Genomic DNA, 16,038 nt, shown 5'->3' on the forward strand with positions numbered 1-16,038 from the left:
CTGGATTTTAAGGTTTGCGTAACGTTGCTCCTTAACAGATTCAGTTTATGAGCCAATAGTATTGCAAAACTGATTTAGTTAGCCTCTGTACACAGCTTCTGTTGTAAATAACGATAACGTGATGTACTTCTCTAACACCTTCCATTCAAAGATCTCATCGTGTCTGAATTAAATGTATCCCTGTATGAGAATTGTTTGTTTGATACTATCCTTTAACTATCAGGGGATTGATCCTGGAAGGTGGTGATGAGCACTGTGGCCCTGATCCACCAAAACACTTAAGCACATGCTTATCTTGAAGCCAATGGGATGACTCATGTGTTTGAAGCCAAGCACATGCTTAAGTGTTTTGCTGAAGCAGAGCCAGAGTGCTCATCACTTTACAAGATCAAGCCCTTACTTGGAAACCCTAACACGTTTTTTTTTGTCTGCTCAGAGGGTTGCAACAATAGATACAACTGACAAACAATCTCTTCAACCATGGTTAAGCCTTCTGGTTGGGATAACTTTTCTGAGATTAGAGAGAGCTTGATTAGCTTTCCCCTTTTGGATTTCCATGTGTATATGCAGCAGATGTGCTGATGTGATGGCCACCATCTTGACTGACACACAGGAGACAGAACTGGGGACTTCCAGAACTGAAATCATAAGCCGATACTTTGCACTAATAGATAGTAACAAGCATGTATCCTCAGTGCCAAGAGGGGCCTATAACTCACATTTACCAGTGGGTCACACTAATGCACCAAACAGAGGTGAGGCTGGGAAATACTGGAAGTGTTTCAAAGGAAGCCAGTTCCCAGGAGATTTGCCATTTGGCATGCAGACTGGATACATGTGGAAATGCTTTGAATACACGGTCAAACTTTTCTGAAGGTTTTTTCAAACAGGAAGTGAAAGTTGATACTGGAGGATGATCATGAACTAAATTTCACAAATGGCCCGCTCTCTCTCTCCATTAATGTGCCCTAGAACCAAATGGTCCCTGTGTTTGGAATCTAGGTCTGAATTTTGCAGCTTGAGCCTCTCTACTTAAAACCTTCTGAGAATTGTCCAGTGCTAATAAAAAGGAGATCATCAAGGCCTTGGCAATCTGCAGATTTTAAACCCAATCATAAAAGATTTTTCAGGCTGATGTTCATTCATAGATGTATATATTCAAATGCTGGGATAGACTATTAAATGCTCTAGCCTGACTACCTGTATAAAAGAGGCCATAGACTTTCATCCAGTTATACCTGTGTGGAGCCTAGTAAGTTGTATTTGACTAAAGCTTATGCATTAACAGGATTTGAGTCTCTACTGACTTTGCAGGATCTGATCAGGGGAGATAGTTGTTCTGAATTTGGTACAACACATCTGTTGGCACAAAATTGCTGGCATAGACGCGAGCATAGCGTAGAGGTAATGTAAAATCCACCCCCAGATGTGGGAGAAGCTGGCTGGAAAGGTTGAGTGATGACAAAAGAGTGGAGTTTTTTCCATCAGATGCCAGTGGCTCTGAGAGCCAAGATGCAACTTGCCTTCCTGTCTGAAAAGAGGGATTATACGGATCAGATTGTCATAAGACGCAATGAGTGATGCATGAGCAAGTAGTCTTATCTTTCTCAATGAATGTGATTATGTGACAGCCTCAGTGTTTATCTCAGTAAACAATGGATCACAATGTTTAAATGCCCTGGAATGTGCTTAAAGAAACAAGCAGGCTCTAAATTAGCTTACATGAGCACCAGTTTGTGCAAGTGTTTGGGAAGGCCCGAAAGGGTAGGGGATGGCAGAGCCCTGGCTCCACCCTATAGTGCATCAGGCAGCGTGCACTGTTCTGGTATAGATCTGGTAGAGTTTACTTCTTCCTTGGAGCAGCAAGGGATCCAGGAGGATAGTTGTGAGACTCTGCCTCACAATCTCCTTCTCAGGGTGCTCCAGGGACAGAATGAGAGCAGACTGTATAGTCATGATCTAGCCCATAGGGATTATCTGGCATTTCTTTACTTGGGCTTTGAATCACTGGGGAGTCTTCCAAACAGACCACAACACTTTGCTGCCTGCTCAGTAGTAATAAAAAAAGCAAATCAATACTAGTAATTGTCCTTGTACAGTGTAGAGGTTTTGGAATATGTTCCTCTCTGTCCACCTTACAGCAATTTGGCAAGCCAACTCCCGGTTTGAGAAAGTGATCATTATTTAGGAACCTAAGCTTTGAGATGATCCATGTTATGTTGTACTAACACATAGTCTTGCCGTACATCACATCCTGTAAGTGCTTTACAAGTCATTAGGCCTTGCAGCACGCTTGAGTTAGGGAGGAGTCATTAGCCCCAGTTTGCAGTCAGGGGAACTGAGGCACTGAAAAGTTTAAGCAACTTGCTCAAGGCCACAAAGGGATCCGTGTCAGAGCCATTATTGGAATTCCAGGATTCCTTGGTCTCTGCTCAAGTCACGAGGTCTCATTTCTCCCTTGTAACTTCGGATGGGAGGACCATGGGAAGTTCAGTTTAGGGAGCTACTGTGGACTGCTGCAAGCGTGAGTGCCACAAAGCCATCTTGGATTGGGCAATGACACTGTGTCTCGGAGACTCCAGTCAGTGGTGAAGTGGGTCTTCAGCTCCTCTGTTCTGTTACTGCTGGGAAGGAGGAGAGCTGACTGCTCTGTTTCCTTCCTTCTCTTGGTTGCTGAGGGATGAGGAGGGGGTTTTTCTCCCTCTAGTGCTGGGAGAGAACAGGAATTTCATTCCTTTTTTCCATCCAGGCTCCCCCTTCCTGCCTGCTGTTGGACAGCATGGGCTGTGGGAGCACCGGTAGCTCCTGTACTTCCTTTGTCACTGCCTTTTAAGGGAAGGGGGCGCGGGGAGGCAAGATTCCCTGTGGCTCTCACACCATTGTGAGATTGCGCATTGTTCCACTCCTGGTGGAGCTAGCCAGGATTGGAAGAGTCAGGTCAGTGGGCAGGAAATGAGATGGAAAGGAAACTGAGTGAGTGAGTGGGTGGGAGAGGACTCTATCCTCTTTTGGGTTGAGAGAGCATGGCCCCTTTAAATGGGGTTGAGAGAGCATGGCCCCTTTAAATCTTTGCCCTGAGAGGGGAGTGCTGATTGCCCGGATCCGGGACACTCCAGGACGGAGCCAGGAGGAGCACTGTGCCAGGGAGGAATCGCCTGAGAAGGAGAGGCCAGAGCTGGACCCAGTATCACGGCTGCCCAGAGCTGCATGGGGCTGTGAATACTGGAGCTTGCAGTGGGGATAAGGAGGGAGGCTGTTAGATAGTTAAGTGGTCGCTCTGTGTGGCTTTGCAGAGAGTGGCAGAAGAGGGCCCCGGATGGGTTTGTTGGGGAAAGTTCTCTGGCACCGAAGATGACCAGAAGCACCCAAGACTCACCACTGGACTGGAACTTTGCCCTGGACTCCCAAAGTCTGAGTGCAGACACACTGCTCAGTGTCTGCCCTTTCAGACTGTGCTACCACTGGGCCTGTGGGGCCTTGTGTTGAATGCAACTCTGTTTTACTGCTCTCCCTGTCTTTCCCCCTGTTGTTTTTCTCCATTCATCCCTTTGTGAATAAATATTTCCCTTTACTATATTCACTGTACTATTCTGATGTGTGGGTGTGTGTTCACTCCTGTGGGGGAGGGTGTTTGGAACAGGTGCCCCTGGGGCAGAAGGGACTTTCACTGCTGCGTTCCTAAGCGCTCCTTCTCTTGGCCAGAACTGCCTGCAGAACAGACCCCATCTTGGCCAGTAGGGCGCTAAAGTTACAGGAGGGTAGATATGAGATCAGAGAAGCAGGCTGGGGGAATCCAGGAAGATACGACAATCTGAGAGGCAATTTTGAATTGAATTTGGAGATGGAGAGTTGTGGAAAGGACGCCAGCAATCATAACAGAGGACCTGGGATAATGCAGCTCCATTTCCTAGACCAAGAGTGCAGCCTGGCTGCAGCATTCTGAATCCCTGGAACTTTGGTTGGAGAGCAGGAATTCAGGAAGATGGGGAAGTAGGAACTGCAGTCACTGAGTCAAGGATGTGATTAATGCACAATGAAGACAGTACAGCAAGGGGGTGTGTGTGTGTGCTTGAGAGAGAGACGCAGGTGAAAGTAAGCCGCTACACCCCAGTACGGCATACTGGCAAGAGCCAGTGCACCGTGCCGGGGTGAATTGGCTTCCCCTGGCAGCAATTTAAAGGGCCTGGGGCGCCTGCTGCAGCTACTGCCCCAGGCCCTTTAACTTGCCACCAGAGCACCGCCGCTGTTATCCCAGGGCTCCAGCAGCGGGGCTCCGGGGATGATTTAAAGGGCCTGGGGTGGTAGTGGCAGCCGGAGCCCCAGGCCCTTTAAATCACTGCCTGAGCCCCCAGCTGCTGCTGCTACCCCGGGGCTCCGGCAGCGCGGATTGGGTAGCGATTTAAAGGGCTCGGGGCTCCCACTGCCCCTACTGCAGCAGAGCCCCGGGCCCTTTAAAGCTCCGCCTGGGGCCCCTCCGATGCTGATTTAAAGTGCCTGGGGCTCCGCTGCGGTAGCAGTAGCTGGAGCCCCGGGCCCTTTAAATCACCCCAGAGGCTCCCAGCTGCCAATGCAGCTGGGAGCTCCGGGGATGATTTAAAGGGCCCGGGGCTCCAGCTGCTGCTACCACAGCCCCATCCTCGGGCCCTTTAAATCCTGATTTAATGTGCTTGGGAATTTAAATGCCCCACCTCTTCCAGTAGAGACCACACCTCTTCTGGTTGAGTCCCCGCCCCCTCCTAAGGACTCCAGAGTATGGTAAGTCCTTTAAGTTACTTTCACCCCTGGAGAGAGAGAACCCAGGGTAACACCAAGATCTCTTGTTTCAGGAATAAAGTTAAAGTCTGAATGTTGGCATATTTGTCTAGGCAGCCCTGCCAACGCATCTATGGACTTTTCCAGTTCCCCACGTCCTGGTTTGGTTTTGCGCAGTGAACAATAGGGACTAAGAGGAGGCTGCGCAGCTCATTTGTACAGGATTAGAACTCAGTTCTCCAAAGACTATTGCACTAACCCCACAATGTGACCTACGGAGAGATTCAGAATTTCAAAGGAGGAGGTTATTAAACTGACAATGAATCCCATATTAAGAGGATTGTAAGACAATTGTAGCTTTTTATTCAGCTGTGAAAATGTCGATGCTGATAGAAGAAAGCTGTAAAGAAGATTTAGCTGATGGAATTATAAAGTGGTGTCTCAGTGATTGTGCTAGGATTATATGTGGATGCTGTTGAGAATCTCTCTGCAATGACCAGTGCACACTGACCTCAGGGGACTGGTGGTAACATCTAAAGCCTTTTCCCTTCTAGTTTGTTGGTGCTGATCCAGTCTCTGCTGGTGCTGATGGGAAGTTATCACCATTTGATGCTGTCTGTTCAGCAGTTTATATAAAACGAGGATCATGGTCTCACTTCAGTTTGTAGCAGGAAAAAAGTCCAGATCACAAAAGCCACTGCCACTGTTGACGCTAGTTCCAAAGGAGCATGGCTTGAAGTGGGCTGAATTACATGAGGTTGCACACCCAGCTAAGCAAATTAGAGGCCTCGAAGGTGGGTGTGTTGCTTGGGAGGAGGCACTGTCACTGGATTCAGACTAAGCTGTCTGAGACCTGAACCTTTGTTACAAGGAAATCTGTTGATCAGCCGTGGAATCCATTGCAATCCAAGACCATTCTGAACTGACCTTTCCCAGCAGAGAGGCCAGTGGCTGACTAGACGTGAAGAGTGAACTAAAGGTTCACTGTCAGAGCTGAGACACGTTACAAGGGTGCGTGTGAGATACTTTCATGGTCACTGCCTTAACTGTACCTGTTCTATGGATAAACAAATGTCAATGGGTGCACCTTCCATGGGGGCTAAATTCACATAAACACAACTCAGACACCAGGAAAAATACCCATTCTTTGTTTTGTGACATGCAGCCAGTGAAGCCAGTTCAAGTCTTTTTAGGAGGGCGTCTTGAGGCACTTAGGAAAGCACTCCATGTGTGGTCAGGTTAGCCCTGTACAAAAGTGGGTTTGAGTGTTGGCAGAGCACGTATTTATTTATGCCACTGGGTTTGGCAGGCGCCCAGGAGTATAGTATGTTTTGCTCCATTACGCTCGCCTTTGCTGTTGAATCAGCTTTATTTTATAGGAACTTTATATAATATAAATCTGTAGTCTGAAGGCTAATTAACAGAGTTTCTGCTTTGGGTTTGTTTCTGGAGTGGGATCCTGGGGGACTCCTTCCCATTAATTTCCAATCTTGCCTATTTCAGTATGTTTTTGTTATATCTTTTATGCGTTTCTGTGCTACCCTCTCATTTCTAACAGGGAATAAATGGGTCCAGGGTTCAAACTGACAGTGATGGTGGATTACAGTGGCATACCTCTAATAGGAATATTACTTAGCGCCTAGAGAGGGTTTTGCATTTTTCAGATGCAGGTATTTAACATCTTGACCCTTACATGGTGTGAGCAGGTTGCACGAGACTGTTGCACTGCAGTGCAGGTGGAGGCTCTATGTGGGCACAAGTGAAATTAAACTGTAGGTGGAATCCTTTATGCAGAGATGTCTCAAGCCCTCTGTTCTCCTGCTTCCTTACTCATAAACATGCAAGGTGTGAATGGGATGGAGAAAGGGGGTTTTGGAGGAGACATGGGATTAAATGTGATCATAATGAGTCTTACTAGACAATTTCCACATTTAGAGCTTGATTCAAACTTAATGGAAAAAATCCTGCTAGCTTCAGCAGCCTTTAGATCCAGCCCTTTCACCACATCCTGTTTACGTTCAGATGATTAATGCACAATGAAGTGATAGTAGATCAGTGGCTACCCTCCCAAATGTCATTGTGCCTGAGCAACAAATTTCTTGTTTTTTTCTCCCCAGCTTTGTGCATGCGTGAAGGACTGGTGTTTTTTATGAAGGCCCTGGGTCTTTGCAGCCATGTTTGTGAACCAGATTGGGCCGCAGATAGGCCAGCACAATTGCAGAGGCTCTGGATCACATTGCTGACCCTGGGCTGTATTTGAAACAATTACACTTCGGAGTACTAATGTGGAGAAAGCGAAAATGTGGCTCTTTAACGCCCTGGAAATAGAAACATGAAGCACAAAGGAGGCCTTGATGAGCAGAATGCCCCTTAAGTCATTTGTTTCCTAGATTTCCTGCCCCTGCTGCCCACATGCTAAGCCAGAACGTTGGGTTTTAATTTTTCATAGTGTTTTTAAACCGATAAATTTGCAAAGGTAAACATACCTCAGCACTAAGGGCTTCCAGCCAAATGGAAAAAGTCGGCTCTGAAAAATCAGCTCTTGGAGAAAGGTCAAATGCAAGCACACTCTAGAGTTCATTGGGTCCATATGTGTAAACTTCTGCTAAGGTGGGACAGGCCCAGCCAAACACTTACACTCACAGAAGTCAGGCTCATTTTAAAATAAAAGCACTGAGCTGCCCTTAGGGATGCCTGTGGTCTGAGTGATAGGATTTAACATGTCGAATGAAAAAGACCTATATCCTCTCTCGCCGCTTGGATTTCCATTCCATTTTATCCATTCACTCTAATAGAAAAGAAGGTTGGGGAGAATAATGTGCCGTTTGTCATTAATTCCCATCACTCGCAGTTAGATAGTCTTAGCTGGGAACCATGCTGAGCTTAATAATCTCCAGCGACATGTCTATAAAAGTTTATGAAGCTACGAAGACGCATGCCTTTCAGCCTTTAATTTAATAATCAGGAAAGGTTTCTTTATAAGTTGTGCCACCTGCAGTAGTAAATAGAAAGCAGGACAGTGCCTGTTATTTCATAGGTTTGCTTGATGTTTAAACTGTCTGTGGCAAGAACTGAGCCACTGACAGCTTTTTCATTAGGATTGTTATTTTTTTACCTGTGATTTGTCAGAACTTGCTATCGAAAGGAAGAGCTGAGGACTGGGCCTCTCTGAAATGAGGAGATTTCATTTAGAACAGCAGATGAGGAAATCCTCTTCTTGCCAGTGAATTATAATTGTGGGTTGGTTTGCGGGGAGAGGGAAAGAGTTGGTAGAAGAGAAGAAAAACAAATAGAAATTATGGCATAAAAGTAGGATCCTTAAAAGGTTCTATGGTTATGTACTGACCTTCCCTTCTTCCACCTTAGATAGTGTTTGACCTCCTGCATTAGACAACATGAATGCCCTGGTTCACCTGCCTGGAAAGGTGTTATTCTTACAGCTTCTGCTGCTTGGCTCAGAAGCATTTGTGCAGCTAAAGAGCTACAGGAAAAGAAGTCAGAGCTGCATTAGCGAGGACTGTCGCCAGAGGTGAAAAAGCATCACACCTCCCTGGTGCTAGCATACCTCTAAAGGTCTCAGAGGACTGCTCAATGGGTGGAAGTGCTTGAAGATTAGTCTGGCTGAATTATTCCATACCTCACACCTTTGTATTGAATAGCAGAGTAGGGTACAGGCATTCCATGTTGATATGAATGCTTATTTGCTAAGATTAAGGGCCCGATCCTGAGCAGTGCAGGAAACCCATGACTCCTACTGAAAAACCCTGAGGCAGGATCTTTAAATCCATTGCCATAAGAGGCCTGACTCAGCACTGAGTCAGAGCACCAGGCCACAGTTCAGTGCACAGTTGATCACAGTGGGTGGGGATGGCTCAGTCAGGAGCAACTCAGGCATGGGTGGGAGACATGAGAATATCCTGGGGAATGTGGAAGCTTGGAAGAAAGAGTCTGTCTGGGAAAGGGCAGGCCAGGCTAAGGTGAAGAGTGTCCAGGGTGCTTCTCAAGGTTTTGGTGGCTCCAGGTCTCATTTAGCCTTCATCTATCCCTCCTGATTGTTGCTGGAATGAGAAGGGGCTTGGGGTTAACCAGCAGATACCCAGCCATTCGTTTGTTATAATACCTTGCACTTCTGTAGCCCCTTCAAAGCATGCCAAGACCTGAAAGTGCTCTGCAAACAGTGCATACCCCTGTGACTCAGGGAAGTATTATTACTCCCTGTGTAAAAGCAGCAGAGAGTCCCATGGCACCTTATAGACTAACAGACGTTTTGGAGCATGAGCTTTCATGAGTGAATACCCACTTAGTCAGATGCATGTAGTGGAAATTTCCAGGGGCAGGTATATATATATATATATATATGCAAGCAAGAAGCAGGCTAGAGATAACAAGGTCAGTTCAATCAGGGAGGATGAGGCCCTGTTCTAGCAGCTGAGGTATGAAAACCAAGGAAGGAGAAACTGGTTTTGTAGTTGGCAAGCCATTCACAGTGTTTGTTTAATCCTGAGCTGATGGTGTCAAATTTGCAGATGAACTGAAGCTCAGCAGTTTCTCTTTGAAGTCTGGTGGTGAAGTTTTTTGCTGCAGGATGGCCACCTTAAGATCTGCTTTTGTGTGTCCAGGGAGGTTGAAGTGTTCTCCTACAGGTTTTTGTATATTGCCATTCCTAATATCTGATTTGTGTCCATTTATCCTTTCCCGTAGAGACTGTCCCTGTGTAGAGGTGCAGGAACTGAGGCACAGGGACATGAAGACTGAAATTTTCAAACATGGGTTCCTAAAGTGAAGCACCTACTTAGCATAGAAATGAAATGTGCGGATTTTAAAAGCTCTAGTGGGCTGATTTTGAATGTGTTATGTCATGCAGAACATAACAGTATGATCCCAGGTGGGTAGGTAGAAAGGATCACTGCTCCATGGATTGGCATTTACATAGAAGACATTAACTTTCACTTTGAAATCTCTTACTATACTGGATCCTACTTATCTTTCTAAGCTTCCAGCTTCATCTGGCCAAAACCTGGGGGGGTTCGGTTAACAAGATATTTCAGTATTTTGGAATTTGCTTTCAAAGTGCAAATTTTGGCAGACTATTATGCAAACCGAAGACCCTGGAAAATTTGGTTTGAGAACACTGAAACATGTTCCTGAAAGGGTATAAGTGAAATTGACATTCTGGACAGTGTCACATATGCTATTCATTGAATCATGGTTGCTATTCCAGCCAGGGCTGTCTGCTGTAGAACTGTGGACCTTGGAACGCTGGCAGGTTTCCAATGTAACCTGCTTGTGTTTTGACTAAAGTTGTGTCAAATTTGTAATAGATTCAGCAGAACATCTTGCTTCAATGAATACATCAGAAAATTTCTAACTAGCCCTACTGTCAGCACCATAGGTGCCAACTCCATGGGTGCTCTGGGGCCGGAGCACCCAGAGGGAAAAAAATTGTGGGTGCTCAGCACACACCGGCAACCCCTCCAATCACTGCCTCCCCCACCCTCCCAGCACCTCCCACCTGCTGTGATCAGCTGTTCAGCCATGTAGGAGATGCTGGGGGGAGGGGGTGGAGTGAGCACAGGGGTTGGAGCAAGGGCGGGAAGAGGCAGGGCGGGGTGGGGCCTTGGGGAAGGGATGAAATGGAGGTGGGGCTTGGGTTGGAGCCCGGAGATCAAGTGCCCCCCAGCAATTCACAGAGTCGGCGCGTATGGTCAGCACCTAATGGGAGCACGATTTTTGGTCTTCTGGTCATAGAAGGACTAGAGAGGTAGTGGTATAGTTCTTATTTTTGCCTCTGCTACCTTGGATGTTTGAATTTAATCAGATTAGAAATAAGGCACAAATTTTTAACATTGAGGGTGATTAACCACTGCAACAAACTAACCAGGGAATTGCTGGTTATGCCATATCTTGGTATCTTCAGATCAAGACTGGATACCTTTCTGGAAGATATGCTTTAGCCAAGCACAAGGTATTGGGCTCAGTACAGTGAAATTCTATGGCCTGCGTTATACAGGACGTCAAAGTAAATGATCTGATGGTTCCTTGTGGCCTTAAATCTGTAAATACCTTATCATTACATCCTAAGAACTGCCATGGAACTGGGCTCTTTTTTTTTTTTAAATACTTTTTAAAAATTATATCACAAACATTTTCCCCTGGATCTTTCAGTAGATGTTAGTGTGTTAACTGATGTGATTCTCATGGGCCTCCTGTTGACTTCAGTGGGAGTTTTGACCATCTGAGGATGGCCAGTTCTGTTGCTTAGAATCTAATTTTTGTGTGTTTGCAATTTGAGGAAGTGCCTAGCATGGCAAATCCAAGCTAGATAAATAAGATACATGTATCTTATAGGGCCATATTCAAGCCTGGGGAAGAATTCTGTCTGGGCACTATATGGCCCTCATCACCACAGCACCCTATGACAACACCCCTGTGGATGTAGGGAAGTTGTATCTTCATTTCACTGACGGGGAAACTCTGTTACAGGGTAGAATAAATTACTTGCCTGAGGTCACACAGGAAGTATGTGATGGAGCTAGGAATTGGTCCCAGGTCTTTTGAGTACCAGTCTAGCGTCCTATCCACTAGACCAGCCTTTCTACCCTGGATGGTGCTTCAGTGAAATTGCACCACTAACATTGGTTCTGAATTTGGCACGTGGACTTTAAAATAAACTAATAAACCAAGCCACCATGATGTCTGTTCAGAGATAATGCTGACACTCAATCTTTGGGCATCATGGATGTGAAAATAAATGCTGAGACAACCTCCCATTATTATGCAGCTTTTGCAGATTCTGCTTAGAATAAACAGAAGCACTTTAAATAGATTATTTATTATCCTTCCACTGACAGATACTCGGTAGGAAAACCATTAGTGGATGTTCGGGTGAACTCTCGGTTTGTGGAGCAGTGTCATTGTTTTCTGCTTTTTCATTTTCTTTGCAGATCTGAAACCCTGGGTGTCGAATTTCACCTATCCAGGTGTACACGACTTTTCTCAGCTCGCACTGGATGCCAACAGGAATCAGCTCATTGTGGGAGCAAGGTAAAGATAATCTTGTAACTAGACCAGTATTACTGTTAAAGGTCTTTCCCTGCAGGTTAATGGCTTCAGGGGAGATTGACCGACAGACAAAGAGACGGCTGTAATTATGTAGGGGTTTTAGAATCTCAATATAATTGTAAAGAATTGAAATCATGACTTTTTTTAAACCATCTGAAATGCAATTAAAATGAAACAGGAAGCTGCTGTCTCCCAGAGAATAGTAGTCCAGTGTAGTCCATTGCTGTGCCACTGCAGGATTGAGCCCTATGGTTTATTTATCGGTGGGTTATCTAGTCAAGTTTTCCAGTTACACCATGTTCATTATTGAAAAGGCTCCCATCTCTCTGCAATGCCATAACTGGAACAATTGTCTTTTACTTTCAACTCTTTTTCCCTGTTATTAGAGTTCAAAGTTAACATCGCTGTGCAGCGTTCCTTGCAGATGTTTTGCTTTTATTAAGTAGGAATATATTTGCACAGCCAGAAAATCTGAAACCTAAGAGTAATAGGTAACAAATCAGTGGCAGCATCTTGCAGATTGGTGTCACGTAATGAGATATGCGTGTCTGTGTTAAAAGTAATTACAGACAAAAGCATTGCAGTGGTGAAACTGCCAGGGAAGAGGTTATTCCAAATACTGGAGCAAAGAATAAGCAGATTGGAACACTCCGTTCTTCTGCCAGAGTTATACAGATGGTGAATGGATTGGGCAGAACAGCTTGAGTTAGCTGCTCAAAAATAAATGGGTTTTATGAAGGAGGCAACCTAAATTTCCTAATTCAATGAATGGGCAAGAGATGCAGGCAGTGTTTTAGATGGCTGAGGTGAAAAGTGAGAGTGGTAAATTAAAAGTAACTGTTTGAACCTTCAGTGTCTGCATGCGATGGTCCTGCTGCCTTCTGATCCAGAAGGCATAACCTGGGGAAAGGTATAAAGGGCTTTGTGGAGGATGTGTATTGCCTGTAACTGGGTCCTTTCCTCGGCCCCCCTAGCTGAAGCTCTTTGCTGTTCCAATAAAGCACTACAAGCCTCTTCTTAATGCAGCACCCGTGGCTTTTATTCACACAAAGTTCCCACCACCAGTGATACTATTTACAGAACTTTACAGGTCTTCCTGTCTCCTCTTTTACAGGGAGTCTACCCCAGCCTGGAGACTGCCCTTTCTCTGGCCAATTCCCCTCTTCTCTGGCTGTCAGCCAGCCTTTATGGCCTTCAACCTGCAGGCCCACAGGTGCAGCCAGTTCCAGAGGCCAGGCACCAGACTTCTCCCCAGCCCCAATCTATTTCCCCTGATTGGGGCTGGCTGAGCAGGGGCTAATTAGGTGCCCTTGCAGCAGCACCCTGCTACACTGCCCTACCAACTATGTGACAGAGCCATTTGAGACATGCTAGCTCCGAGTTATCTCATTACCTGTTGGGCAGTGGCAGGTGCAGCTGGGGAGAGTTGATTGTAAAGACCCAACTCAGACTACAACCAACATTTGCACTGTACAAGAACTTGCTGACTAGAAGAGAATAAAAGCTTTAAAAGGGGGATAGTTGAGACCCTGTGAGACAATCTGCATGGCTACAAATTGAAGTGAAGCAGCTTGACCGAAAGAAGGATGGTGCCCAGACAAATGGAGACACAAGAATGACTGGGAAACCCAAAGGGAAACCTATAACTTCCCTGAGAGGGAAGCTGCAGGGGATGTCGCTCTGGGGAGATAGCCTGCTGGAACTGTGGATAGTGAGAAGCATCTATAAGGAGATTGTCCTTTTGCAGCAAGTTGAGGTGCTCCTATGGAAAAGAAGCCAGAAAGCATCATGACAATAAGTCTCCATTGTTCAGCCTGCCCAGGGGACGGCCAGCTCCAGCAGGAGCTATAAAATGTCTGTCCCTCATGGAATTCACATCTCTGAAGCGCAGAAGTTGTTTCTATAAACAGACATTGCAGCGGAGGCCATTGGTGGTAAGGAAGTTACTGAGCCCCATTACAGAGCTGTATACTGGCAAGCAGAGAGGGCCTGGGTTTTCTGAGACTGTTGGCCCCTGTGATATGGTCTGATGCTCTTAGTTTGATCTAGGACTGTGCAGCTGCTAGTGATGAAGGCCTGTGTGCTTTGTAGGAGAGTGATTAAGAGCTGTACCGAACATGCCTATTAGTGTTTGGCAAAGAGGCAACTCAGGATTTTAAGGGAAGGTATGAATTAGAAATGCTTATTCTGGATCAGGTCAAAGGAACTGCTTCCGAGTATCAAAAGGGAGAGGATATATATTAAAAAAGCCTCCTATGGCTTTGGAGGGGTCCGATAACTGTAAACAGGTGGCATGGCACCTGGGTACCCCCAATGCCAGCAAACACTGTTCACAAGGCCTTGGTTAAGTATGAACAAAAAATGATTGTGTACTAGCTAAGCTGAAGGCCTGGAGTCTGGATGGAGGCCCCAGAAGAGTTACCTAAGTTCCACATATTTCTGTAAGGTTGGGATTGCAAATAAGCTCTGAGATCCTTAGCCTGCAGATCTGGCACCCTGAGTTGATTTGAAACTCTCTGGAGAGCCCTAGAGCCTGGTAGCTTAGTACCTCAGATAGCAGCCTCTGAGCAGACTTTTGGCTGCAAATAGGCTTTTATCTTCATAGCTGGCAGAAAGTTCCAAATATGTCAAACTTGTAAAACCTGTGCCACTTGGGAAACATCACTTCCAGCCCCGGGGCATCTTCAGTTGTATCCAGAGTGTGGCTGCATTGAACTATAAAATGAACAAGTGCTACCATCTGTGACAAAGTTCCTTCTCTACCTTGGTGGGTCCTGCGCTTATTTGGCAGATTTGCTCACCTCAGTGATCCTCCCCACAGTCTGGGTCAACTTCTCCTGTGCCTGATCAGGAGTTGGGAGGTTTGGGGGAAACCCGGGCCCGCCCTCTACTCCGGGTTCCAGCCTAGGGCCCTGTGGATTGCAGCTGTCTATAGTGCCTCCTGTAACAGCTGCATGACAGTTACAACTCCCTGGGCTACTTCCCCATGGCCGCCTCCAAACACCTTCTTTATCCTCACCACAGGACCTTTCTCCTGGTATCTGATAACACTTGTACTCCTTAATCCTCCAGCAGCACACCCTTTCACTCTCAGCTCCTTGTACCTCTTGCTCCCAGCTCCTCACACGCACTTCCTCTCCTCTGGCTCCCCCTCCCCTGACTGTGTGAGCTCCTTTTAAAGCCCAGGTCCCCTTGATTGGCTGCAGGTGTTCTAATCACCCCGTCTGCCTTAATTGGTTTTAGCAGGTTCCTGATTACTCTAGTGTAGCCCCTGCTCTGGTCACTCAGGGAACAGAAAACTACTCATCCAGTGACCAGTATATTTGCCCTCTACCAGACTCCTGTACCCCACTGGCCTGGGTCTGTCACACATCTGAGGGTGCTAAAGGAGTTAGCGGCTGTGATTGCAGAGCCATTGGCCATTATCTTTGAAAACTCATAGCGATAGGGGGAGGTCTCGGGTGACTGGAAAAAGGCTAATGTAGTGCCCATCTTTAAAAAAGGGAAGGAGGAGGATCTGGGGAACTACAGGCCAGTTAGCCTCACCTCAGTCCCTGGAAAAATCATGGAGCAGGTCCTCAAAGAATCAATTCTGAAGCACTTAGGGGAGAGGAAAGTGATCAGGAACAGTCAGCATGGATTCACCAAGGGCAAGTCATGCCTGACTAACCTAATTGCCTTCTATGACGAGATAACTGGCTCTCTGGATGAGGGGAAAGCAGTGGACATGTTATTCCTTGACTTTAGCAAAGCTTTTGATACTGTCTCCCACAGTATTCTTGCCGGCAAGTTAAAGAAGTATGGGCTGGATCAGGGGTCCCCAACATGGTGCCCACGGGTGCCATGGACCCTGCGGGGGCACCCATGTCCTGACCGGCAGTGGAGCATCTGCTGAAATGCCGCTGAATTTCTGCAGCGTTTTGGCGGTGATGTCTCTCGATGACGTCGCTTGTCGGCAGCAAGTGACGTCATTGAGAGGCGTCGCCGCCGAAACACCACAGAAATTCGGTGGCGATGCCTCTCGATGATGCCACTTGCCGCCAACATGTGGCGTCATCGAGAGGCGTTGCCACCAAAACACTGCAGAAATTCGGTGGCGAAGCCTCTCAATGATGCCACTTACCACTGACAAGCGACGTCATCGAGAGGCGTCAATGCCGAAATGCCGCAGAAATTCGGCGGCATTTTGGCAGGTGCTCCACAGTCTTTCGTCTGGTGCCTGCC

General features: G+C 46.5%; 1 protein-coding gene across 5 annotated transcripts in view; it reads left to right on the forward strand.

Moving 5' to 3' along the window:
* Positions 1–16,038, forward strand: part of SEMA5B (semaphorin 5B) — a 367,047-nt gene that overhangs the window by 203,803 nt on the left and 147,206 nt on the right. For all 5 annotated transcript variants that reach the window (XM_050917005.1, XM_050917004.1, XM_050917001.1 and 2 more), the window contains exon 4: positions 11,697–11,796. In XM_050917005.1, the coding sequence (XP_050772962.1) occupies positions 11,697–11,796 (100 nt within the window). The remainder of the gene's footprint in view (positions 1–11,696; positions 11,797–16,038) is intronic.

The sequence above is a fragment of the Gopherus flavomarginatus genome, chromosome 10 (genome assembly GCF_025201925.1).
Source record: "Gopherus flavomarginatus isolate rGopFla2 chromosome 10, rGopFla2.mat.asm, whole genome shotgun sequence".
Taxonomy (NCBI): Eukaryota; Metazoa; Chordata; order Testudines; family Testudinidae; genus Gopherus; species Gopherus flavomarginatus.